This window comes from Lissotriton vulgaris, chromosome 1_1 (genome assembly GCF_964263255.1).
Source record: "Lissotriton vulgaris chromosome 1_1, aLisVul1.2, whole genome shotgun sequence".
NCBI classification, from domain to species: domain Eukaryota; kingdom Metazoa; phylum Chordata; class Amphibia; order Caudata; family Salamandridae; genus Lissotriton; species Lissotriton vulgaris.
This window is the reverse complement of record NC_141685.1, coordinates 1844601261-1844626449: the sequence shown is the minus strand read 5'-3', so window position 1 is coordinate 1844626449 and position 25189 is coordinate 1844601261. Positions and strand designations below refer to the sequence as shown.

The window sequence follows — 25189 nt, the reverse complement described above, 5'->3', positions numbered from 1 at the left end:
CCATCTACATTCACAAACTTATGGTACTTATGATCTATATATTTATCACTTTCTTCTAATTTAGCATTCCCAATGCACTACCCTCTCTCTCATCCTATACATCTATCAATATATGCTCTACATCCAGTCTCATTTATCCCAAACACCATACCACTACCATGATCCCAAAAAAAAACATTCTAGACTCTCTCCTACTCTAACCCTCCTTGCATCATCTGGCACCTCTTTTACCATTCGGATCCCCTAAAACAAACCTTTCTAAACTCTTCCCTCTGACTCGTCCCCTCCAAAATTCCCTTTTACTCATCCAAAAGCCTCCTCCTAATGCTAAAAAAAAATCTTTCACTCTGTTCTCCCTCCACTATCCTTTTCAATCAAGATTAACAGACTAATATGTTCACTTCTCAAATTCCATATTCAACTATACTAATTCACCACTAATCCTTTATGGGTTCCGGAGTGGTGTGCTACTCGTCAGAAAAGCGCTTCAACACCCATCAGGGGTAACAAGTGCTATATGAATGCAAACCTTTCTTCCCCTTTTATCCCTCCGCTATCCTTCTCACTCCAAATAACTGACTAATATCCACCACTGAAATTACATCATATTTCACCATAATAATTCATCACTAATCCTTTATGGGCTTCCTGAATAGCGTGCGTCAACACCCCATCAGGGGTAACGGGCGCTATATAAATACAAACCTTTTCCTCCTCTATCCTTCTGCTATCCTTCCAAATCCAAATAACTGACTAACCTATCAACCACTTAAAATGTACTTGCATGTTTCACTATACTAATTCAACACTAATCCTCTATGTGTCCCGGAGTAGCGTGCTACTCGCCGGAAAAGCGCTTCGACGCCTCCTCAGGGGTAGTAAGCGCTATATAAATGCAATTACAATACAATACAATATTGCTTCTAACAATCAAAGGTGTTCATTTGTTTACATTCTTTGTAACTGTTTCCTCGTCAGCCACTTGAAAAATCACAGCAAGAAAAATTATCTGGGTGTGATATGGCAAGTATAAAGTGTTGCGTGAAGAGAACGCTTGACAGTTGGATTAAAAATGTTTTATCATAGGCTTTGGATGATAATTCTGATGTTCCCATGAAACATCCAAATGCTTATTCATACTACCTTTTCGTTGTGTGGGTCGGGCTTGCTTCGGTCCCTTTTCTATGGCGGGTTGTGCTTCTTTTGCTAGCAGTAGCTGGCAGAGCTAAGCTTAACAGCCAGCAATCAGAACAATGAGTCGGTCGAGGCTATCGGAGCGCGCCTGACAACCAGATCCAGAGCCCTGTGAAGGTTCACAACACAGCGGCACCGGGCACGCAGAGCCCGGGAGGGCAGGCATTAAACGGGTGGCGGGTACATCTGGGTGGCAGACACACGGGAAGGACAAGCAGAGCAGCCCAGGACGAGACCTGGAGCCCGGAGAGGACAGGAGGACGGGAGCCCCGGGGGTGCAGAAAGCACCGCTGCCCGTCTCCTGCAGAGATGTGGGTCCCCAGCGAACTGGAGAAATACGGCGTTGGTGAGTAGTTGCAATCCCTCTCTAGTGCGTGCGGACAACTATGTGCAGGGGGGCAGCTGTGTGGGGGAACACTGGGGCGAACTGCTGATTTGGTGACAGTACAGCGGGGGAGGGGGGCAGGGGGCTATGGCGCTGTGTTGGGATATGCATGCGCCATGCAATGCATTGTTGAGCACATTATTCCAAAGACCACACTGCTCAGCGACCCAGAGGCACAAACACTACCTGTTCCAGGTGCACACAGGCACAGCAGCATTCCAGATGTACGCACACTGACTATGCCAGATGAGCAACCAGCATCCAACCCCAGATGCACACAGACACGACCATGCACGGCATCCCTGATATAGGTGCATTAAAATATCTAGTATCACAGGTGTACGAAAATCACAATTTTACAGACAACCTTCCAGGTGCACGAGCAGCAGCAGCAGCGCAGTACACGGCGCTACAGAAGCTGTAAGAGGGCAGTAGCATCGGTGGTGGGAACGGCAGCATCCCATCGCTTAGGAGCGTCCACGTTGCATCTTTCAATCTTCCACCATACATGCACATCGTTGCAGATTCCATGGCACGCAGAGCAGCTGTGACAGGGCCATTCTCGTAGAGGCAGCGCACACATGATTTCACAAGTAGTTCCACAGTGCTCGATTTCACGCAGCGCACAGCTGCACCATTGAGCTGTCAGAAGGGAAGGGGATCTGCGCCTGAGATGCCACACGTAACCACAGCTCCAGGGCCGGCGTCAGTGCCCAGGTGCCCTGACACTTACCCTTCTCTCGTGCTTCACCACTGGTGCGATTTGCGAGATACCATGATGTACCACGCCCCCTCCCCCGCATCTTTTTATTGTTTGATGAACACAGCCTGCCCCCCAATGGGCTGCTGTATCACAGAGGATACTCCGTGGACATCCACCCCTCCCCAGCTCATCCACTTCCAGGTCCCCCGCTCGAGAGTCGGATCACAAGGAACCTGCACCCCACGCAAAGTTGATTGTTCTCAACACCTCCAGTCTCCACAATCTTCCTGACTGGTCATGATTTCCTTTATGCTGAACACAGCTCCTAGAATTTGCATCACTGTAAGGTGCCCAGTGTTAGTGCATGCATTTTCTACTATGGCTGTTAACTTTTTGTGATGCCTCTGTCGAGTAGTCTGTGACTTCATGATAACGTGTTCTGCCGTATATATGGAAGTACGAGGGGGCGCGGAGGGGGGCGCTCCTGGGGACGGAGGTAGACGTGCTTTTGTGTAAGGGGACGCACTCTACAAGCGGATACAGAGGGGTGCTGCTGTGGAACAAGGTGCAGAGTGGCGCCTAGGTACCAAGGGGACGAAGATGGGCCCTTCTGTAGAATGCCAAGAGTTGCCTATATACAAAGGGGTTCACACGAGCAAGGGGTTTTCTATAAGGGATCCAGAGCGTTGGCCACTTAGAAGAGAGCACACAGGGCTTCCTGTGTACAGATGGATTCCTCTGTCTGCCCTTCTCTGGCGGGCCTGGGCGAGCTCCTCTGCACAAGGAGCAGTGACTGTACAAAGGGATGTACACGATTACATAAGTGTACACATTACCCAAATAAGCGGAACTAAGCGGGCACATGCAGTTACATCATTGGCGTTCCTTTTTCCTCTTGATTTTGTTAGTGCACAGAATTGAAAGGTTGTGTGTGGCACGGATTCCTAGCATTCGGTGTCTAATAAGATTGCCTTGCACAGTTGTGTTAAAAGAAGTGGTTTTGTGTCTGGAGAGTATGTGGTCAAGCAGTGTGTCGAGAAGTGATGTATGGAACAGAAAAAAACATCCAGAAGTGGTTTCTTTTGAAGCCTGTTAAAAGGACGGTCTCTTACACGATGGATGTGTGTGCCCCTGGGGCACGTGCAGGCCATGTGTTTTGATTTCCTCGAGCATTGGTGTCGCCCCATTAAACAGTTGGCACATGAACACGGCCCAGTTCCGTGTGGATGCGACAGTGGCCGCCCTCCTGCTTCTAGTAATGTGGTTCCTGCCCTTCGTCCCTTCTGTGCCAGATCCCAGCTGGCAAATTGCCTATCGATTTGGCGGCCTTTATTTTCCGTTCGAAGGGAGAGGGAGCCTGGGCAGTAAGGACAACCCCAGGGGCTTCAGGAAGTTGTACTGCGCTGGAAGGCCTCACAAGCGCATATTTAACTCAGTTAGTGTTTCGTAGGAAGGTCTCAGGTCTCGGGTGTTAATGTGCGCTTGGCAGTTGTCGTATTGCATGAGTGACACTATCAGCCAGCGCTGTGTGTTTCATCCCTAAAGCAGGTTGCATTCTGCAATCCGTAGTTCTAATTTTATGGTTGTAAAGTATGGGCCATAAATAAATGCGGTGTTTATGCTTCGTTATCAAATGTAGCTATTTTGTTTTTCTCTACATAAAATATTGTCTTTCCCTCTCAAATCACGCCGGGTAACTGTAGCCAAACTCGCACGCATGTCTCTTTCTCGGGCGGTAATATTGTGTGGCGTTTTGTTCATCAGAAACAGTCGCCTCAAGAGTCACTGAAACGTTCAAAAGTATTTAATGTGAAAGAAAATCCTAACAAAAGCTGAAAGGAGTGCAAGTTCAGACTGCTGCTGACACCGTCACAAAGTCCTAGTCAGGCCAGGGCATGAGCCACTGCAGCCCAAGGATGCAATGTGTCTGTACCTTAAACAATACATCAGCTCCCGAGGCAGCGGTTCAGGAACTACTTAAAAAGCCCGACCTGAGGGGCAACCAAACCCACCCGCTGCAGCTGATAAATTAACAGACAACCTTGTGCAGATGGAAGGTTTCTGTATGAGCGAAGATAAATACTGCAGGCGACTGGAAGGCACGTTCAGCTCCTACACAGAAGACAGCATTTAGATATGTCTTGTTTATTATGATGCAGTGCATTTTTATGTTGATGCAAACACCGCTTACAGCATATCGGCGTGTTTGCCATGCTCTGACCGGAAGTAACAGTGCAGCCAGAAGAGAATAAGTAAGGTGTGTTTTAGGCTGAACCGCCAATGGCTCTTTGAAGGATGGATACTTCTGCTTGGAGGAACAACAGTTTTTAATTTGCTGTCTTTCAAGATCGTTTAGCTCCTTCTAACTATGATCCGAAAGAGAAATATCATTTTGTAGTATCAGTACAACCAGGTCCTTGCTTTGGGAAAGTGGAAATGTGACACCACGATCTTGCCACCGCAGACCTGCCACAGCGCATTACATTGGTTGTACAGGTTCAGCTTGGCAGGCCTTGATCATATCCCTGTTGGAGCAAGGACTGAGGATGCTAAAATCCTGGGGATATCTGATGGGAGACGTTTGTTCTACACATGCTAAGGACAGCATAACACGTCACTCATTTTCTTAAGAGGCGTTCAACAGCTGTGCACTGCTATCCGTGCTGCATATTCACAGGAAGCCTGGAAAAGGGCTTCAATAGAGAGACATTTGTAATTGCGTCCCAGAGGGACATATCCACTGCCATGTGTTGATGCTTAGAGTATTTTGTTTCCGCTCACTCCAGCGCTGAGTTACTTACCACATTGATCCGTTAATGCTTGGTGGCCCCGTTCAACATATTTAGTGTCCTCTTAGCAAGTGTGTTTGTAAAGAGAATGTCCTGTGTCTCCTGACAGTATGAGGTTAAAAAGAAACCTACTGTTTGAATTATGAGAAATCGGTTTCCAGCATGCACGCCTCCCCTTGGTGAGTCCTGTTCAGGATAGCAGCACACTTGATAGCATTTCTCCAGGTCTCTTCTTCCAGCTTTGACTACCAGAATCTACATGCTTCACAATTGCTGTGTTTGTCAAACACGAGCATGCGTGGCTGAAAGGCCATCTTGCCATCTGAGATTCCAGGGCTCCTTTCAGCTCGGAAGCCCAGCTTTCGCTGGAAAAGCGAATGGAGATCATTTCTTCTAGGTACTAGTCTGTGGCATTCCTTACCGTCTGGCCTCAGGTCACAACTACCCTACTATGACGCCAGGAAAGCTCTGACACCCTTTCTTTCGAATGAGTAATAACTCCTAAGTATATTCAAAGTTGTTCCTTGCTGCTGTTGAACTCACTTTTGTTATTTCCTTCGTCAAATATAGCGCCTTAAACTCATTTATATTGTAGGACATATGTACTAAAATGCTCCCATGGAAAAGAAATGTAGCAAAACACCTCCCTAAATGTATTTTTTAATTTGTTCCTTAAGAATATTCTTGTGATTTGATTATTATGCAACACGACTCTAAATGCATTCCCGATTAAAACAAGCTGTTGTGAAGACGAGTATTGATTTTAAATTGAAAAACATGATGAGTATCAAAAAAGTATCTTCAAATTAGGAGTAGCCTTTCCTGTGCAGAATAGGAAATTAAAAATACAATACTACATGGTTTCCTTCCTTCCCTGTTCCTTCCAGAAGTAGGAAGAATTTTCCATTGTTTTGAAACATAAGAAAACAAAAATATTTTTTTTAGCAACAGATTAAAGTGAAGCCTATTCAGTATGCAAGTTTCCTTTTTACTCCTAGCTCAAATACTCTTGATAGGCCGATCCACATAACCCCCGAGATGAACGTCACACATTTACTTGCATAGGTCTGTGCCAAAGTTTGGAGAACATCTCTGACTTTCATGGAATTTTAAAATAATTCTACTAAGTACTCCTGGGAAGCCATCTCTCTTCCTGATTCCTGGAGAAATTAGATATGTGGCCATCTATGCATGTGGAAAAGCAATCATATAATAATGTTCGCAAGTGCAGATGTCATGGTAGTATGCGTTTGCACTTGCTAATTTTTTGCCAAGAAAATGCAGTTCCTACGGACAATATATTGCCCAATTGAGAAATCCTTTTCTGTGCTCTGCCCACATTTGTGATCTCCCCTTCTGTTGTATTCTTGCAATTTATAGACGTAAACTGCCAATGGTTTTAAGGGTGGTCACCTAGATGCAAATGTTTGGCGAATACCCTTGCACCTGCCTCTTCAGTGCATATCTACGTACTCGCATCTAATAGCAGATTTCTGGTCAATCAATTTACAGGTGCAAATACACCACATCCCTGATTCTATAAAAATGTTGCATCCATAATTGAAGGTGTTAGCACCTAACACAAATTAAATATGCAAACATTTTGCAAAATGGCCCGGTTTGAGCTTGTTTTTATTTTAACATAAAACAATAATTTATTACATTTATTATAGATTCCTTGCACTAGTAAGATCTGCATCTTAGTTGTTTCTCTCAGATTGTCTAGAAAAACACATTACATTTGCATTTTTTGGAACAATATTAGTTCAGTGCTTGTTTTGATATTGGAAAATGAACAGTTGCTACAGACAAACATCTAACAACTAAGAGGGTTCGAAAATAGGTGCATTGTTTCCCGTCATTAGTAATCTTTTCTCCATGTAGGCATAGTTGTTGCTGTTGTTAAGTCGGATTATGTGATTGTGTAGGACTTAGGGTTTGGCATTTTTTCAAATTACTGTAGGGCACTACAGTGCATGTCTGGTTTACTCTCTCCGGCGCATGCACTTGTCCCCATAGTCATCCTGCCTTCTGTTAGTCTCATTTGGTCACCTATTGTGTAGTTTGTCATATTCTAAGGCATGGGTACACACAAACATTTTCCCAGGGGGCACAAAGTTTGGTCTGTGATGTGACCGAGGGCCGCATTGATCCCAGCAGGGTGACGTTCGGGGGTTGGCGGAAAGGTGGGTGTAGGGGAAGCAAAGCATAAACATCTGGTTCCTGGATTGCACAATGTGAAACCAAAAGCTTGGGACTAATCCTGGCTTCTCCATTTAACCAAATGATGTGATTCTAGGCAATTGTTTTATTTCACTTTCCCTCCTTTTTCTTAAATTATCACACACTAGGACCTTGAAATACATAACTTCCAGATGTGTGCTGTATAAAATCTTCTCCTGTGTTTAATTTAATAAACTATAATGTTATTCATCTAAAATAGGAACCTAGCCTACCCAAAGATTGCACATAACACCTGATTAGCCTCTTAGTTCAATATTGGCCTTGTTGGGAGGGTAGGCGGTAGAATGAATATTTTTAAATTCATGTTTGAAAACTATAACATTTTAGAAAAATACTTTTCAATGAACTGATGTAATATGTTGTACTAAGATGAAATGGTTCTGCATGTTAATAAAATTCCCTTTTTGAATTTTGAACAGACTTTTTTACATTTACACTTTTACTGCAAGATGTCTTTAAAAATGGAGGGGTTTCTAAAGTTGAGCGGTGCATCACACCCAAGTTATTTCCTTTCTTTAGCTTCTTAAATAAATGCTTGCCCTTGTTTGATATCTTTTTAATCGCGGTCCTGAGTCGAGTAAGCTGCAGCCCAGCACTACTGTTGACCAGCGGGCAGCAAATCAAAGTCAGGAAGGCTGCATGCGGTTCCAGAGCCGAACTTTGAGTATCACTGTTCTAAGGGGATTTGTCGTCCTTCTCTGCCACTAGCTTTTGTAATATTTCATTCCATGTATCTGTGATAGGATTCTTGCGCATCCCCTCAATGCAGTCCCTTGCTTTCATAGCCCACCAACTTAATTACTGTGTTCTGGCATTGGGTCAGATTATGGGATAGAGATGTATTAGCGTTATTACTGGCAAAACTGTAGTTGCTAAGTCAAAGCACCTAGTGAGAGCTTTCTTTTCTTCGGAGTGAGGGACTAGTCCTTGCAAGCATCCATTTGGGCTCCAGTCCTTCCTTCCCAGTAATTGTTGTTGTGTTACTCGTAGCTTCTTCCCTGTATCCCGTGGTCATTGGGCAACCCCAGACCTTGTGGAAACCAGCCTGTCTTCCGAATTCGAGCACCTGGAGCAATTTAGGGAGTCTGTTGTAAAGGTTTTAACTTTGTTTCTTTGGGTCAGGTACATGCAGTCTAAACATACATTTTGCTTATTTAAATCTACAGTACCAGGAAACCTTGGTTTGGGTACCCCAGAACCTCAGTAGGATTTGCTCGCTTATGTGTTTCCCACATTCTGTACTGTTGCTTTCCACCAATGTTGTGCATAATTTCACCCTGCACTCACTAGTTTGTATTTCTTTTTAATTCAGATGATGTGCTAGTGCCTGTAGTCCTAAATCATGACCTTTGGTTCTAGAAGAGAAAATCTGTGCGTCTTGTGCAGTGTTTAATTATTTTAGAAATCAGCATCTCGTTCTATCTACTTCCTTCTTTTGTTGTGGTGTTTTCATATTTGAAATATAGGGCCTCCTCTTACCGGAAGTGCAGTATAAACCATGTAGCAAGTTCTAACATGACAATGTCTCAATCTCTTTTTAGCCTCTGAAGATGTTACCCATCGAATTGGACAAAATACAGCAGGCCACTCAATGTTAGCAACATGCTTTTATATCAATTAATCTGTTATATCTCTCCTATGTATTGTGCTTCAAATGGATCCAATTTACTTGAATTCCTAGGTGCCAGCTCTGTTTTCTATAGTGGGTCTCAGTTATGAAAAGTTTTTTAAAAATATTTCAGCAACCGCTTTACTGAAGTGGAAGTAACTCTGATCCATCAATATGCTTGTGTCTGTGTTACAGTGATGGTAAATGCTGAGACTGAAATAATAATGCAGCATGACACTGATACATGCTGAGCTTTACATTTAAAGTAGATCTTTTGATGTGCTTGTCTAAACAGTTATAGCCAAACTAGTTTAGAGGTTGTTGGACAGCTTTAGGTGATAGACACTGGAGGCGAATTGCAATCCTTTTAGTGATGTAATCAAAGATATTGTAATAACAGAATTTGTATCAACTGCATTTATTGCACAGCCTATCAATTTTTGCCTTTAGAAATACTGATTATAATAACTTATCGATTTTCAGTGAGTTTGAGAAGTTGTAATTAACTGTTCCTTTATTAAATACTAGCAGCCCACCCCGCGTTGCCTGGGGCAGAAGGGGACTGGGGGCGGCATTTCAGGCTTGCGTGCACCTTACCTCCGCGCTTGCTCCCAGTCGCACAAACCCAGGCCCCCGCTCCAGTCCGCCTCACTTCACCACCCCCCACTACTCTCACTTAAATGTCTGCACCAAATGTGAAAGCTGTTTTAAAACCTATCATTTATTTTGCTATCCCGCTCCAGTCCGTCTCACTTCACCGCCCCCCACTACACCAAGTCACTCTACATGCCCCGCTGCAGTCCACTATCCCACTCCATTCCGCCTCACTTACCGCTCCGCCCCGCGTACTTCACCGCTCCTCCCCGCGTTTCACATACCTCATGGCGCTGCAGTCTTGCTACGTTCTCAGCTCCTTCATGCGCTGTTGTCCTCCATTCCGCTCCTGTCCGCCTTACTTCACCGCTCTTCCCCGCGATTCACGTACCTCATTCCCTCCAGTCTGGCTAAGTTTTCCGCTCCTCCCCGCGCTGTTGTCCGCTCCGCCTCGCGTTCCTGTCCTCCGATGATGTCAGCACGCACGTTGTTAGCACACACGGCCGGCGCTACTTCTTAGGGACTACTTTTTTTTATTGTTTATTTTTTAAATAACGTTTATTTTTATTTTTTTATATCCTATGTCCATCTACTGGACCCCCCCCTTTCCAACGCTGTATTGGGTGTTGCGATTGGTGGTGTACTTTTCGAGTTTACCTGGCTCAAAGGACACAGTTCTCTCTTTATAATAGTAGTATAGATGTTTAGCACTTAATTACAAAGAAAATGTACCGGCTTTGGGTGAAAGGGAATTTCCTAATTTTGTTTCTGCATTACACATGTTGAAGCATTCATTGTGCTTGTTTGTGTATGACAAAAAATGGCAAACTCGCACTTCAGAATGAAATTGAAACGGAATTAACGATACTGAGTGTATGAATGGCTTTAAGGTCTAAATGCTTGGTGGGCAATAGTGAAGTATATTGAAAGAGCTTTTTATTGTGAATATGAAACTTTCTCATGTATGTTATTATGTACATTCAAGGTTTTATAAAACGTTAAGTCAAAGGCGGTAACATAAAAGCTGAATGAACACATAAAGACCATATCAGGAACTGAGAGTTTATACAGCCTTGCAACACAAATGAGAAGCTACTACTTATTTTTAGGATGTAAATCTCCTTATCTCATTGAAGTGATGAGGATTACGACAAAATATTCCTTTCCATTTTTACACTTTACTTTCTGATACATGGTAAAAGCATTTCAGTTTGTGCTTTTCACAAAGAAAATAATTGTTATATGTTGCTGAAATCTTTTTCTTATGGTCTATAATCGTCCCAAGTTCTTTAAACATACACAAAATGGATGAGCAGTGGGTTCATCTTGCTGCCTGTTCAACAAAAGTAATTTTGCAAAGAATTAAGGTAGAAACACCAATGATTTATTAAACTGTACTATTACAGAGATGCTGATCTTTAGAGTACATTGTATATAGTTTAAGAGACTGATTCATAAAGGAATTTATGAATACGTGAAATAGTACCTCTTAAAATACCTATACATGCCTTTGTAAATTTGCCGAAATGCCAAGCTACCTATTAGTAAAAAGGCAAATAGGGCCATGTTTTTTATATTCGTAAAAACTATATATGAAAATTCCCTTTTTTATGTTTTGAGGCAAAGGCATTTAAAGTACATGAAGTAGCACTACAGGAACACTGCCTAACATATTCAAAAATACCTATGTGAATTGTCCACATCCCTTTTTAGGTCTAGGCCTGCCAATGCGCTTGCGCATTGCTGGCGGAGATTATAGTAAGGGCAAAAGAACAGTCTAACAACGGTGGATTAGCCACAGTTCATGTGATCTACGCATGTGCACAAACCAGCCACGTCACACCACCATTTGTCTGTGCCTCACATCAGACTTCAAAGGCTGCCGCTCCCCGCCCCCGCGTGCACATCGCACATCAGCACTCTCCTATTTCCCCTCCCACCTCCCACGGCCGACCGCTCTTCCCATTCATGTGCTCTGCAGCATCGTTTTCTAAGCCTTGCTTCCAGCCTTAAGCCTCCCCCCCACTTTTGCACGTCGCCAGAGAAACATCTGTCACTTTTTACTACCACGCAGTACCCATTGGCGCAATTCCAGTCACGGTCTGGTCTTTATACAAGAGAGACTTCCTGCATCCTCGGGACACTCCAGTAGCTGCTAGTTCCTCACTCGCCTCCGAGATACTCATTTTTGCTGAGCGGTTGTGCTTTCTTTTAGTTATCCAGCTGATTTGAGTGTTCCGCTAAATTGTTAGGGTTTTACTAGGGAGTGCGCATATGCGGGCTTTGTCTAAAAATGGGGCGCGCGGGATACTTTGATGTACTGGTTGGCGTGAGCTGGATTCTTGCCTGCTATGCACTGCTCATGTGTTCCTGTCAGCTCACATTCCAGCCCCTGCACCGCTCCCTTCCCACCAAAATGTTTCAGGTACGCTGTGCCCCATCGACCATTCCCAGCACTCCCTAAGCCTTTAATACTCCACTTTCAGCCATAGGGTAGCGAATAACTAACAAAACACACTGCCAGTCTCAGGCATTGAAGATATATGTGTATAACATGCGGCATTCAGTGGGATACTCACAAGTCGGGCACAGTCCTGCCCTGCGCCACTGTTCCTCTGGCACGTACACCGTGCTCCGTGTCTGCCCCCGTCTCGCCGGTCAAGCCGCACTTGATTAAACTCCATCTCCTTACACTGGGCCTGTTAAGTGCTTCTCAGGCAACCACATCTGATGCCCACGTAGCCAAACGATACTGCAGATTTCAAGACAGCAGAAAGCTCTTTTGCATTTCTTGAGAGACTCACCCTCTCCTGGATTTGCCTACGGGAAAGGAAGCAGGTAGTGTCAGAATACTGTGGGCTTTTTCCCCATTGCACTGCCCACACCTTTCAGTGTCTTAATAACTGCGATAAGGCATGAGCTGTCAGACTTGTGGCACCATTTTGCTTTCTGTTTCCATGTATAAAGTACAACTTCTCCCATCCAACGGCTCAGTAATAATTTGGGAATTCATTTTAGAGCTGTGAATGATAACCCAGTTGTTCTCAGTTCAGATCTGTTTCAGGCAACGAAGCAAGTGTGAACTTGGTGAGAATACAGTTTTTTTTTAAATGCCTGGGCCCATATGTTGTCTTCGGAGCCCACCACAGCCAAATGCCAAGGCTACGTTTTCTCGTTTCCACTTCATGCCTCGTTCTTTCACTGCCCTGCACTACCCGTCGCTTTATCGCATGCCTGCACATTCTTTTTCATTCCTATGTCTCTCTGTTGCCGTGTTCCGGTCTTCTTCTCCCTCCCTCTTTCTCAACTTCTGACTTTTTCTCTGGGCTGCAGAAGGAGGATGCAAAATAAGTCCTTGCCTCCGAAAATGAGTTTCATTAGGGGCCCTTCACCGGCACAAACTAAGCACTGGCCATTGTAATAATAACTTTCTTATACTTATTGCACTGAAAATAATGTTGTTGCATTCAGAAGTATTACGCAAAAGGATCAGGATGCTTCACAACACAGCATACTCTCCAAATACCACTCAGTGCCACATAATTACACGCCACATATTTACAGTGCACTCAATGCAACATACACTCCAAATACCACTTGTGCCACATAATTACATGCCAAATAATTACATGCCACATAATTACACTCCACTCAATGCAACATTCACTCCAAATACCACTAAGTGCCACATAATTACAAGCCACATAATTACATTGCACTCAATGCAACATACACTCCAAATACCACTCACTGCCACACAATTACACACCACATAATTACACTGCACTCAATGCAACATACACTCCAAATACCACTCAGTGTCGCATAATTACACGCCACATAATTACACTGCACTCAATGCAACATACACTCCAAATACCACCCAGTGCCACATAGTTATATGCCACATAATTACACTCTACTGAATGCAACACACTCCACACAATACCACTCAGTGCCACATAATTATATGCTACATAATTACACTGCACTCAATGCAACATACACTCCAAACAATACCACTCATTGCCACATAATTACACACCACACAATTACACTCTACTGAATACAACATACGCTCCTCATAATACCATTCAGTGCCACATAATTACACGCAACAATAATTACACTCTACTCAATCCAACATGCACTCCAAATACCACTCAGTGCCACATAATTACAAGCCACATAATTACACTGCACTCAATGCAACATACACTCCAAATACCACTCTGAGCCACATAATTACATGCCACATAATTACACTCTACTGAATGCAACACACACTCCACACAATACCAGTCAGTGCCACATAATTATATGCAAAAATGGGGTGGCTTGGTGTGCAAAATAACAATGGATTTAACCCAGATCTGTGACTTGGGGTGAATGTTTTGCCATTGTGCAACATTCCATCCATCATCTTGTGTGTTTTGCTGTTCACCCTATGTGGGAAGGGTATGCCCAGACGTGGGTCCCATGCTAACTAAGCCACTGGAGTCAAGCTATCCTGACTGAAGACGGCTGATAGCCAGAAACTGGTCCTAGGATGCTTGATTCCGGTCCAGGAAAGACATGGCTTGGAAGTTTTGGCTGGACTGTTCCCATGAGGCACCGGGTCAAGACTGATTTGCATATGGCCATGTCTGAACTGGGGTGGCTTGGTGAGCAAAATAACGATGGATTAAACCCAGATCTGTGACTGGGGGTAAATGTTTTGCCATTGTGCAACATTCCGTCCATCATCTTGTGTGTTTTGCTACACATAATTATATGCTACATAATTACACTGCGCTCAACGCAACATACACTCCAAATACCACTTAGTGCCACATAATTACACGCCACATAATTTATCTATCTATCTATCTATCTATCTATCTATCTATCTATCTATCTATCGCCCTCACTCTGTCTATCGCCCTCACTCTGTCTATCGCCCTCACTCTGTCTATCGCCCTCACTCTGTCTATCGCCCTCACTCTATCACCCTCACTCTATTTATCGCCCTCACTCTATCTATCTATCTATCTATCTATCTATCTATCTATCTATCTATCTATCTATCTATCTATCTATCTATCTATCTATCTATCTATCTATCTATCTATCTCACTCTATCTCACTCTATCTCACTCTATCTCACTCTATCTCACTCTATCTCACTCTATCTCACTCTATCTCACTCTATCTCACTCTATCTCACTCTATCCCACTCTATCCCACTCTATCTCACTCTATCTCACTCTATCTCACTCTATCTCACTCTATCTATTGTATCACCACAGGATCACTCAGCACCACCACAGCATCACTCATGGGCACCACAACATCTCTATGCACTACCACAGCATCACTGAACGCCACAGGATCACTCGTCGCCACCACATCACTCAGTGCCAACACAGTATCAATCTGTGCAACCATTCAACAACAACTGGTTGAAATATGTTCTCTCAATGTTTCAAGCTTTATTACAAATGTCACAAAAAGATGTTAATATTTCACTTCTGTTCTTGGATTTTCGTCACAATAAAATACACTGAACATAATCTTCACAAAAGTTTAAGCTATTGCCATTATAATTTACAATAACTTTTATTTAAGTATTACTTATTTAAAAAAAATTAAAAGCCATTGTTATTTGTAATATCAATACATCTAAGTCACGTAAATACAACACATATTGCATTACAAATGCTATAGGTGTCACATTTGTGAAATGTATAACTATTGGCATTGTAAATGACAAAGCTATTAATTTCGCTATTTTCAACCAACACATAAATAAAGAAATTGTAATTTACAATACCAATAGCTCAAAATTTCCTAATACGAGACCTATTGCATTGCAAATGCTTGTTATATTTTCCCCCTTGCATTTCATTATTCCTATGATATTCACGCTTAGCTTTACAATCAATCACAGTTTCATCCGAGCTGTCGCAAATGAGCTTTTCTGCAATGCAGGGCATCAGTTCAAAGAGCTGGAACCGTGAATGGAGTGGTTGGGAAGGGGATTTATTTGCATCCAAGAATATTTAAGCATTCTTTTTTTCAGACTGTAATAATTACTGTCTATTTATTAGTCATGCTATATATGTGTGTATTGGATTGTCAAAGGCTTAGTATAGTTTTTTAATTGCTTCTTGTTTCAGGTATTTTTCTATCTTTTTAATTGTTAGTAGTTGAATTTATTATTTGATTTCTTAATTTGAATTAGTACTGCAGTATGCCTATTTGTTTTGTGCTCCTCTTTTTGCAGTGTGATTCATTCTCAATATACTTGCTGCTTAAAATAAACCGGCACATTGTACCACTAGGTTCTTATGTTTGCTGCTTTAAGATGTTTGACTAAATGATGTCATCCTGGTATCTTACAGCAGCGGAAACTCTGTACTCCAAATAACACTTATGTCCTTTGCTGAATTAATAAATTTCGGCCAGATTTAGATCTTGCCGGAATGGGTTACTACGTCACAATGGTGCCAAATATTCTGTCCGCCAAAATATAAATCCCCTTATATCCTAAGGAATTTATATTTCAGCGGACGGCTATCCGTCACCGTTGTGACGGAGTAACCCATCCTCCGAGATCTAAATCAGGCCCATCGTCTTGTAGCTTACTGCTCATCAGTACCAATTTGTGAATAGATACTTAAGTCAGATAGGGATACTTCCAAAAAATAAGTACAAGAAAGAAGTAATACCTTATTTATTGTGTTGTGCCTAAGAAATTCCAAATATTATCTGTCTGGCCTTCTTTCTTGCGTTCCTGGTAGGCTCACATTTACCAACCAAAGTGCATTTGTTTTTAGTACAAATACTGTGGTCCTAATCCGATATTTTATGGTAAAAAAAGTAGACTACACGGTCCCTGGAGATTATTTTAGCTGATGAATCAGTCTTCGTTCATGTTTATTGATAGGTTCTCGTTTGCTCATGACTTCCTGAAAAATATTGTTCTCTCATTAAGAAGCACCAGGAAAATAGGATTCATACTTTGTATGTTGTGAGTTAAATGGAATTTGTTTGCATTTAACAGCTCCTGTAGAGTAATTATTGAATTGGTTTGAGGTTTGTTTAAATACGTACATTTAAAAAAAAGATCTGCGGAACTCGTTTTCTTTACTTTCTGGATGCTCCCTATCACGTGATCTCTCGGGGGTGTATGTATTTTATGTATGCTACTTGTATGTACACAAAGAGCCTTTCTGGTGTTCATCTGGTGGCAGCCATCCTCAGAAGAATGGTCTTTATAGCTGGTGTAAGCCTGTTTCTGTAGGCCCAAATAAATGTACACTTCTACTGTCTGTATAATATGAGTGGGCTATCCTCTGTTAGATGGGTATTGCTGCAAAATGTCATATCCGCGCATCTTCATGTGACATGTATGACTGGGTGTATGCCTTGGGAGCCACAGTGATAGCATTCTTATTCTTTAGTTATTGCTTCTATGAATATTGAAAGTGATGCAAGGAATACATTGTAATCTTTAGTTGAGAAACAATGAATCATATAACATGTGTGCATTTCAACAGAATTTGCCCATAAGATGATAGAAACATTTTCATTAAGGTTTTACCCAGTTTTCACAAAGACTGTTTCTTTAGGTGACCAAACAAATAACTTGCTAAATGTTCATAATTTTTAAGATAAACAACCTGTTTGTGTTTTGTTAGTTATCCTTGTGCACTCTGCGCCATTTTACCTACCCGTTGTAAAATCTATAAGTTCATTATATGAAAGGAAATTGCACCCGTCGAAGTTTAATTTGCATGGATGTGCTGTGCTGTTCAGACGGGGTAGGTGTCAGGTGCATTAGTGATAAGGAATGCATGTAATATTAGGTGTAAATGGCATGTACTAATTAGTTTTTGTGGTGATCTTTATTGTATAAAATATGTAAATTGAAATGTGTAGTTAGCATAGCCCTCACAACTTGCATACAGGGCAATTAATTAAACCACAGTAAACAACAATTAAGTGTAATAACTATATAAAGGACACATGAAATTCCAATATTAATAAAATCCTCATCTCAATAAAATTGTATAGATTTCAAAATAAGCTTTGTGTGAATACAGGAATTTGGAATCACGTTGTGTCAATGCTGCACTTGAAACTACACAGTAGTTCAGTTGTTTCTCAAATTATATTTTTATTGTTAACTTCTTTGGGGGTAAATTACACGTCGGAAAACTGGCTTTTAAAATTGGGCATATCAAACACAAAAGAAGTAGGTTGCCTATAAAAGTGTAATGAGGAAAGCATGGTGAGGTATAGAAGCCTTAATATTGAAAGTCATGTGTAGCCAAAGAAGGGGAGGTCTCTGGAAGGCCATCCTTAATGGAAGAGTATGCCTCACACACAATATTGTGTCGGGTTTCATCATAGGCATCCTCTCCCTCTATTTTCCTTTAACAATTGTAGAAATTTTCATGAACACTGATCCCAAAACCAGGCTTTCATTATTTGGCTGCCTTTCAGTGTGGAGTCACTATATACTTTATTTCTTTGTTGTTTCTGTGGTTAAATCTGGTCTATCCTACTTCTTTTCTCATTGTTTCTCCCGCCATCCACTACCACACCAAATCTTTCTAGTGCTCTTTTTCCAAGCAGGTAAACACTTTTGTGCTTTGATCTGCACAGTGATTTCTGCAGCCCTGCAGTGACTTGTTTTGATATTTAAGTCCATTGCAGCTGACAATACCGTGTCAGTTTGGGTTCACTTTGGTCTGTTCTGCTTGAGGCTCCCCCATCCTTCCTGTATCATCACCATGTGACTTCCTTTGAGTATTTTACCTATGCATTTCCTGCTGTTCTATTTCCTTTTTCTGTGTGTCTGTTAAATATTTCGTTGAAGAGTACTGTATAATTTGTGTTTCACTTCTGCTTACTATAAATATCTCAACCTATTTTCATTGCATCACAACTCTACTACTCTTATCCTTACTATGGATTAACCTTTTAATGCTTATTTGTGAATTATATCTGAAAAAACAAAACTGTGCATTTGCAGTTTCCTTATCTTTTGTAGATTTCGATTTTCTATTCCTTATTTTCTCTCTTATTATTGTTTGTATCTTAAATTCATATTTTCTGCTTATGTGTCTGTGAAATGTATACATTTAAAATATGAGTTTATGTAGCAGAGCTTGGTGGCAGCTGTGATGGCAGGATCCATTGCAGTAGATCCGCTTCTCGGTGGGCCCAGTAATACTGGTCAGGAAAGAGAGATCAATGCATGTGGTAAACAGTGAGGGAGATTCACTGCATCCTCTGAGCCTTCCAGGGTACACCTCAGATCCCTGGGATACATCAAGTGGCACTCTTCCGTCCTTCCTCTGGTCTGTTTGCAGTAAGGAATAATGAGTTAGAGCTTGGTGCGTTGCCCCTTCCAATTTGGATTTGTTGAGGTGGGCTGGATGCTGAGAGGACCATGGAGAGACAATTGTTAAGTAGTAATCTACAGTGAGCGGGCACAGCTGAAATAGTTGACCTTTGCCTGGCCTTGGGCACTGTGGAGGAATTCAATTCAGTTCAAAACAAAGTTTATTTGGGCTAAATAGTCCTTAAACATTTAAAATCTCCATAAAACGAGTCTTAACATCACACTTCATAATAAAATTTTCACAGCATTCACATATTTAAAAATGCATTGATCCTTCCAGCATTCTGTATAACGTACTCTATATCGTCTGAACAAGATGTTTGTTTCAATTCACATTTAAGAGTTTCTTTTACTTTACGAATGAACTTCCCCATAGCGCAAGCTGTGCCTAAATTGCTCATTTAAGTTAGAAGATCTACTTCTTGTACTTTGTTTTTAATACCATACTTTAACGCCATGGTTCTCGCAGTGGTCCTTAGCAGTAGCAATGGAGGTTATTTGGTTCTCTTAAGCCCAGACAGGCATATCTTTTGTTTGAGGTTGCTAATCCATGATGATTCTGGTGACTGGTAGGATGCACTGTCTTCAAAATAAAGCTCAGTCTGAAGAAAGGGAAGCCATTTTAAAGTAGGGCAGTTTGGTAAGATAATGGCTAATGAGAAAAAGAAAGTGGGCAGGGAGATCTTTATTGCGAAGAGCTACTGCTTGAGGAAAAGTCATGGATAAACTACTTATGACAGGTCGCAGATTGGAGAGAAGGTTGCACTTACAAGTGGATAAAATATGCTTCTTTTGTCATCACTATGCTTCTGAAATATCTGGCTACAAAAACTGGCGAAATCTCTGTAGCAGTGAGGTCCGTGGAGGCTGAAAGAGTGGCTGTATTTGATCAAGCTCTTGGAAAGGTCGATTATGACTGAAAGCTCTGGAACGCCGTAAATTGAAGACGAGTTCTACTCTGAAAGCACTTGGGGCTCTTTAAAATGCTGCTTGGGGAAACATTTTTCTCCAGTGTACTCCTAGTAGTGAAATTCCTTACAAAGTGTGAGGACGAGCACAAGTTAGAGTCCCTTGAGTTACCTGGAAGTGTCCTTCTGTGATTTACATGGAGGAGTGAAAGCGCAATTGGAAACCCGAAGAGCGAGGATAAAGCATCTGGTCTCTCTGTCCAACAGAATTTCTGTGGAAAGACGTAAAGTAACATATGTTTATCTATGTAACATTCACTAGTCTAGGTGCCTAAATCAGGACTGTTAAATGTAGGTGCAACCCACATTAAAAAACTGTTAATTCTCATCTGTACATGGTTACTAATTAAATATTGGTTGTGTTAACCAGTAAACTCATTTCACTGTAGGTTGTACAGGCAGTGTGTTATCCAGCAATGCAGAATCATCTTCAAACAGCACTTTCTCACTGCAAACATCTGTTCAGGTTTGGCTTTAGATGCTTTGCTGTTACTCTGTCTGAGCAGTGGAGCTAACTGTCTATTTATATAGGATCGCTCAGCCTCTGCTTCCCTTGATAACATCTCTGAACATTATCGTCTTGTAGTAATATTCCCCAAGGTTGGTTGTTTGCCATTTGCTCTTTTGTACATTGAACTGGTTCGTTTTGAAGTTTGCACCATATAAGCTTTGTAAACACATTGGCAACTTGTAACACAGGCCTATTTATGTTGTCGTGCTGACTAAAAAATATCCAGCTTATTGTCATGTTAGAGGATTCTTTCAAGTGTTGTAGTAGCTATAAAACAGTAGTACTTCTAATACATTTGGCCAACTGCTCATTCATTAGGGTCACTCACCCTTCAAAGTATTGATGTATTTTCATTTCAACTATAATACGATTTTCTTGAATAAGAACCTCATTATGTGTGATATAACCAGCTAAATAATCAAAGTTAACATTTGAGGAAGACGCAGCCTTTGCTATTGGTTCGAGAGCCCGGTCTTCAGTTTAGGAGTGTGACAGCTAAAGTACATTGTACTCGATCGAGGTCCTGACCATGAAGAGGTCCCTTAAAATCACAGTGGATATTGACATTATAGGACCTCTCGGCCAGTTCATAAAATAGTTTATTTAGGCTAATCCACTAGGTATCTTTTAATAATGAGGGGATAAGATACCTTAGGCCAGTTTCTTGACTTCTGTAAGTCTAAGGTGTGTAAGAAAATGTAGCTTCCAGCTCAGACATCATGCCCCAGTTATGAAAACCCTCAGCTCAGCTACTAACGATTGTTAGGACTTTAACCCGGCTACAGAAGATTAGAAATACATATACATGAAGCAATCACCATATTTCATACTTAACTACATATGTACTGTAGTTGTTCTACATTCTGTTGTGACTTCACTGTCTCCATTGCTGTTATTTTTATTTCCAAAATAATATCCAATCCATCACATTTTACTAAATATAAGCATCTCCTTTTGCTCTAAAAATGCCTCAATGCAAGCTGTAACAAATGTCCTATTCCTGTGACTCTGATTCTGTGAAATACCAATCACCCAGCGACCTTTTCATCAAATTGAATTTTCACAGTTAACTTCTCCTGGAAACAACCTGCTTGTGGGCCTCAGCATGACAGCTTTATGGTATAACGCCACTTTCATTTTCAGATGGCTTATGTATTATACAGTAAAGATAGCAAACGGTAGAGGTTTTCCAATAACTTAAGTATTGTGCTCCTATAATACTTCAGTAACCTAATTACTTTCCATTACATCATCTTTTTCTGAAGTAAAAAAACAATAAAGTGAACGGAAGTGAAATGTGTCCTACAACGATGTATCTGTTTTTGTTGTCAAACATTCAACATTCTGTAAGGTCATATTAGTGAAATTAGGTCTAAATAGATACTAGTATCCTATTGTTAATTACTGAACTGCTGTCAAATAAAACACCTGTCAATATATTCTCACTCCTAGTTTGAGGTCTACCAGTATGAAGTGAGGGTGTGGAACTCCTATAGCTAGACACCCAAGACATATAGTTTGGGGCCAAGGACAACAAGTTTTCATGTTTATTTTGTCTTTGGGATAAGTAGGCCCAACTCCCTGCAGCACAAACCCTTTGGCTGCCAGTTTACAGTACCGCATTATGGATCAGGGAATGGCATTGTCTGCAGTAAAGGTAATATATGTGACCAAATGATAATTCTGTTTGAACTTGTATTTATGGTTAATTACTACAAAGCCTTTATTATTAGGGTGAGCACTCTATGGAAATGTTGTAAGTTCAGACTTTGCTACTAACCGTGGTTTTAGTATAAAAATGTGTACACACGTTTGCAAAGTTTAACAATATGGGGCTATGTATAATGCTTTCAGGATCCTCTCTGATTAGATGCAAATATATGCATAAGCTTGAAAGCAAGATTGATGATTCTTTGCTTTCAAAATAACATGTTCATAAAAGAAATGCAACTAGGAAATAATCTTTTTGCTAAACTGCTGTGAAATGTAAGGTACCATTTCTTTGAAACCTCATTTAGTAAAATGTGTGGATGCATGCTAGAATTTACAAAAATATCCATAATGAAAAGTTAGTGTAATCAGGAAACATGGAAATAAATAAGAATTGAAAAAGCCATAGATATGACATTGGTGGTCAGCCTTTTGGTGTTGTCAGTGCGTGCCTTGTTTTCACATGGGCTCTCGTCATTCTAACAAACATTTGCAAAAGCAAAAATATTTTTGGTCTCTAAAAACACACATTGGCCCAGTAGTCCTGAAAATGAAAAAAACTACTTGGAGATAGGGAGGGAGGTAGGGAGGGAGGTAGGGAGGGAGAGAAGGAGAGGGAGGGGGAGAGGGAGTGGGGGAGAGGGAGAGGGAGGGGAGAGAGAGAGAGAGAGAGATCGGAACTTCATCTTAGTACAAGAAAATATGCATGTATAGATTTGCTAATGAAAAACTCTGTTGAGCGGTAAAAAGTTCATTTTTCTGCTAACAACTTTTTTTTCCCCCTACCCTTGGAGTAGTTTTTCTTCTGCCTTTGTCGGGAGTAAATTTACAACCTTTCTCTGTATGAGAAAATATTAGGGAGAAGCTAATGAAAACACATAAAACATGCAAGTTAGTAGGTTCACACAGACTCAAAAGGGCTTTCCAACCATTGCGAACTATTGCTTACAGTCACCTCCAGCCCCAGTATGTAGATCTTTTGAAAGGTGACAAAATAAGGGAATTGCTAGTATTCAAATCCTACAAGGGTATGAGCTCTGGCATAATCAGAGAGGCCATTATCAGAGCTCTTATATGAAGAGATTGCTGCCATTATTTGTCGCCGCACTACATGGGACCAAAGGAACAAGTCGATTTTGTTACAGGACAAGTAGATTTATGAAGTAACCTGCCCTATGGACTAGTAGATATTCTATTAAGTTCCACACCCCTGATGAAGAATAAATGTATGGCTTGTAGTAAAACACTAAGGATCAAGCACTGGGAGGAGCAATCAATAGCCAAGCCGCTAGCTTTTTAACGTGACTGTGCTTTATAACACAGGCATGCACAAATGATGTTCCCTGGCGACAGCACAATTAAAAACGTTGCGGTTGCAGGCTCCATTGAGGGTCTTCTAAAGTCACCGCCCCAAACTAGTGAGATCCCACCGTCCATGCTGGTGATTCTTTGTTCTTTGGCAATCGTCTTCCTGCCTGCAGATTCTGCGCAGGACTTTGGTTGATTGAGCACAGACATTAGAGGCCACTAAAGTTCTGTCCTTGCTTGGCATGGAACACTGATTATGGTTTAAACTGTGATCTGGAGAGAAGAAGACTGACTCCAGAACTCAACTTAGATCCTGCATCACTCCCACACTAATCTGCACTTGTGGACTATCCCTTCCACTTGGGCACAATGTCTGGCCTCCTCTGGGCAGTCTTTTTCTGTAGGGGTATCTGTTTCTTCTCTTTCTTTGCGGGCCATACAGTCATACAAAGCCATCCCCACAGTTTCTCCAGCAGCAGCTCCTTGCAGATGATCTGGCAGACAGGCTGTCAGCTTCCTCAAATGGTGTAGAAGTCCAGAATTGACAACAAAGATCTATTTACACATTAGATAATCCACGTTCTTCCTCTCTAGAATTGCAATATGGAGATGTAGGTAGTTTAAAGAGATGATTGAGGCCCAAAAAGGCAGTCCTTGTTTAATTGCTAGTTACAGTTTCTTGTTAGAAAAGGGATTATTCCAGATTGTTTTGTAAAAATAAAATGTCTTTATGAAAGTCATTTTCATGCTAAATTCATTTGAAATCTAAAACTGAACCTTGTTAACAATTTGGAGCTGTACACTGTGTCCCTGAGGTAAAGTGAAGTCGAGGGAATATTTAATTCACGCAATAAAGACCGCCACCACAGGGAAAATTGAACCGTGCTTAACTATAATTGAGTTTACTATACCATTCATAGTGCATGCGTTTATATACAAGCCGATGTTAGAAAACAACACTAAAAGCTGCAGTGTCTGCCTATTACACTACATGTTGTAACAGGTGAAAATACTACAGTGCTTTTCTTCTAGCTTTACACTCACTATGGCTGCCCTTGTTGTTTGAGAAAGATTCATCACCCAGCACGCATTTTTCACCCTGGGAACTTTAAATGAATATTCACCATTTTGGAGGGAGACTTGCAGACATTGGTGAAGCTGATTCTTTAAATAATCTTTGTGATGAGAACAGTACTGTAAGAGTATTACTGTAACGTTTCTAAATCCTTTCCTTTTGTTGCAGAGGAATACCAAAAGATATCTCCACTTTCAGGTAGTTAAAATGTAAGGTTTTTAAATAACCCCTCTGTGTATTTTTTTTCCAGTAGTTAGATGTTGTTGTTTGACTATCTCCATTGTAACTGAAATGGGTGGGCACTCGACACAACCGTACATCCGTTTGGGAGCAGGATGTCAATGAAGACTTTCTTTTTTTTTTTAAATGGTGTAAAAATAATAATACTGTTTTCTTTTGTTGATGAATACCAGTTGCACGATTAAAAACATAAAGTTAAAAGTATATTGAATGTCTCTGTAACACAAATGGAATGGTCTTTTGTTAAGAAATCTAGGATGTTGCGTGACAGGGCAGAGTGGCTAAATACACGTGTAAATGTCATGGAAAAGCCCCACAGATCCCCGGTCATGCTCATAATGAATAGGCTAAATAGAGATTGTATAAAGTATGTGTCTGGCTTTGTGTTGTGTAGCATAGCTAAACTAATAAATTAATCTAAATGAGATACTGTAACAGGTAAAGACTCAACAACTCAGAAATTAT

The 25189-nt window shown here is 41.3% G+C and overlaps 1 protein-coding gene across 1 annotated transcript in view; it reads left to right on the top strand.

Moving 5' to 3' along the window:
• The first annotated feature begins 1208 nt into the window (after nt 1–1208).
• DOCK4 (dedicator of cytokinesis 4) overlaps nt 1209–25189 on the top strand; it is a 1616764-nt gene continuing 1592783 nt past the window's right edge. The window contains exon 1 of the mRNA XM_086919301.1: nt 1209–1540. Coding sequence (XP_086775427.1) covers nt 1504–1540 — 37 coding nt within the window. The 5' untranslated portion in view covers nt 1209–1503. The remainder of the gene's footprint in view (nt 1541–25189) is intronic.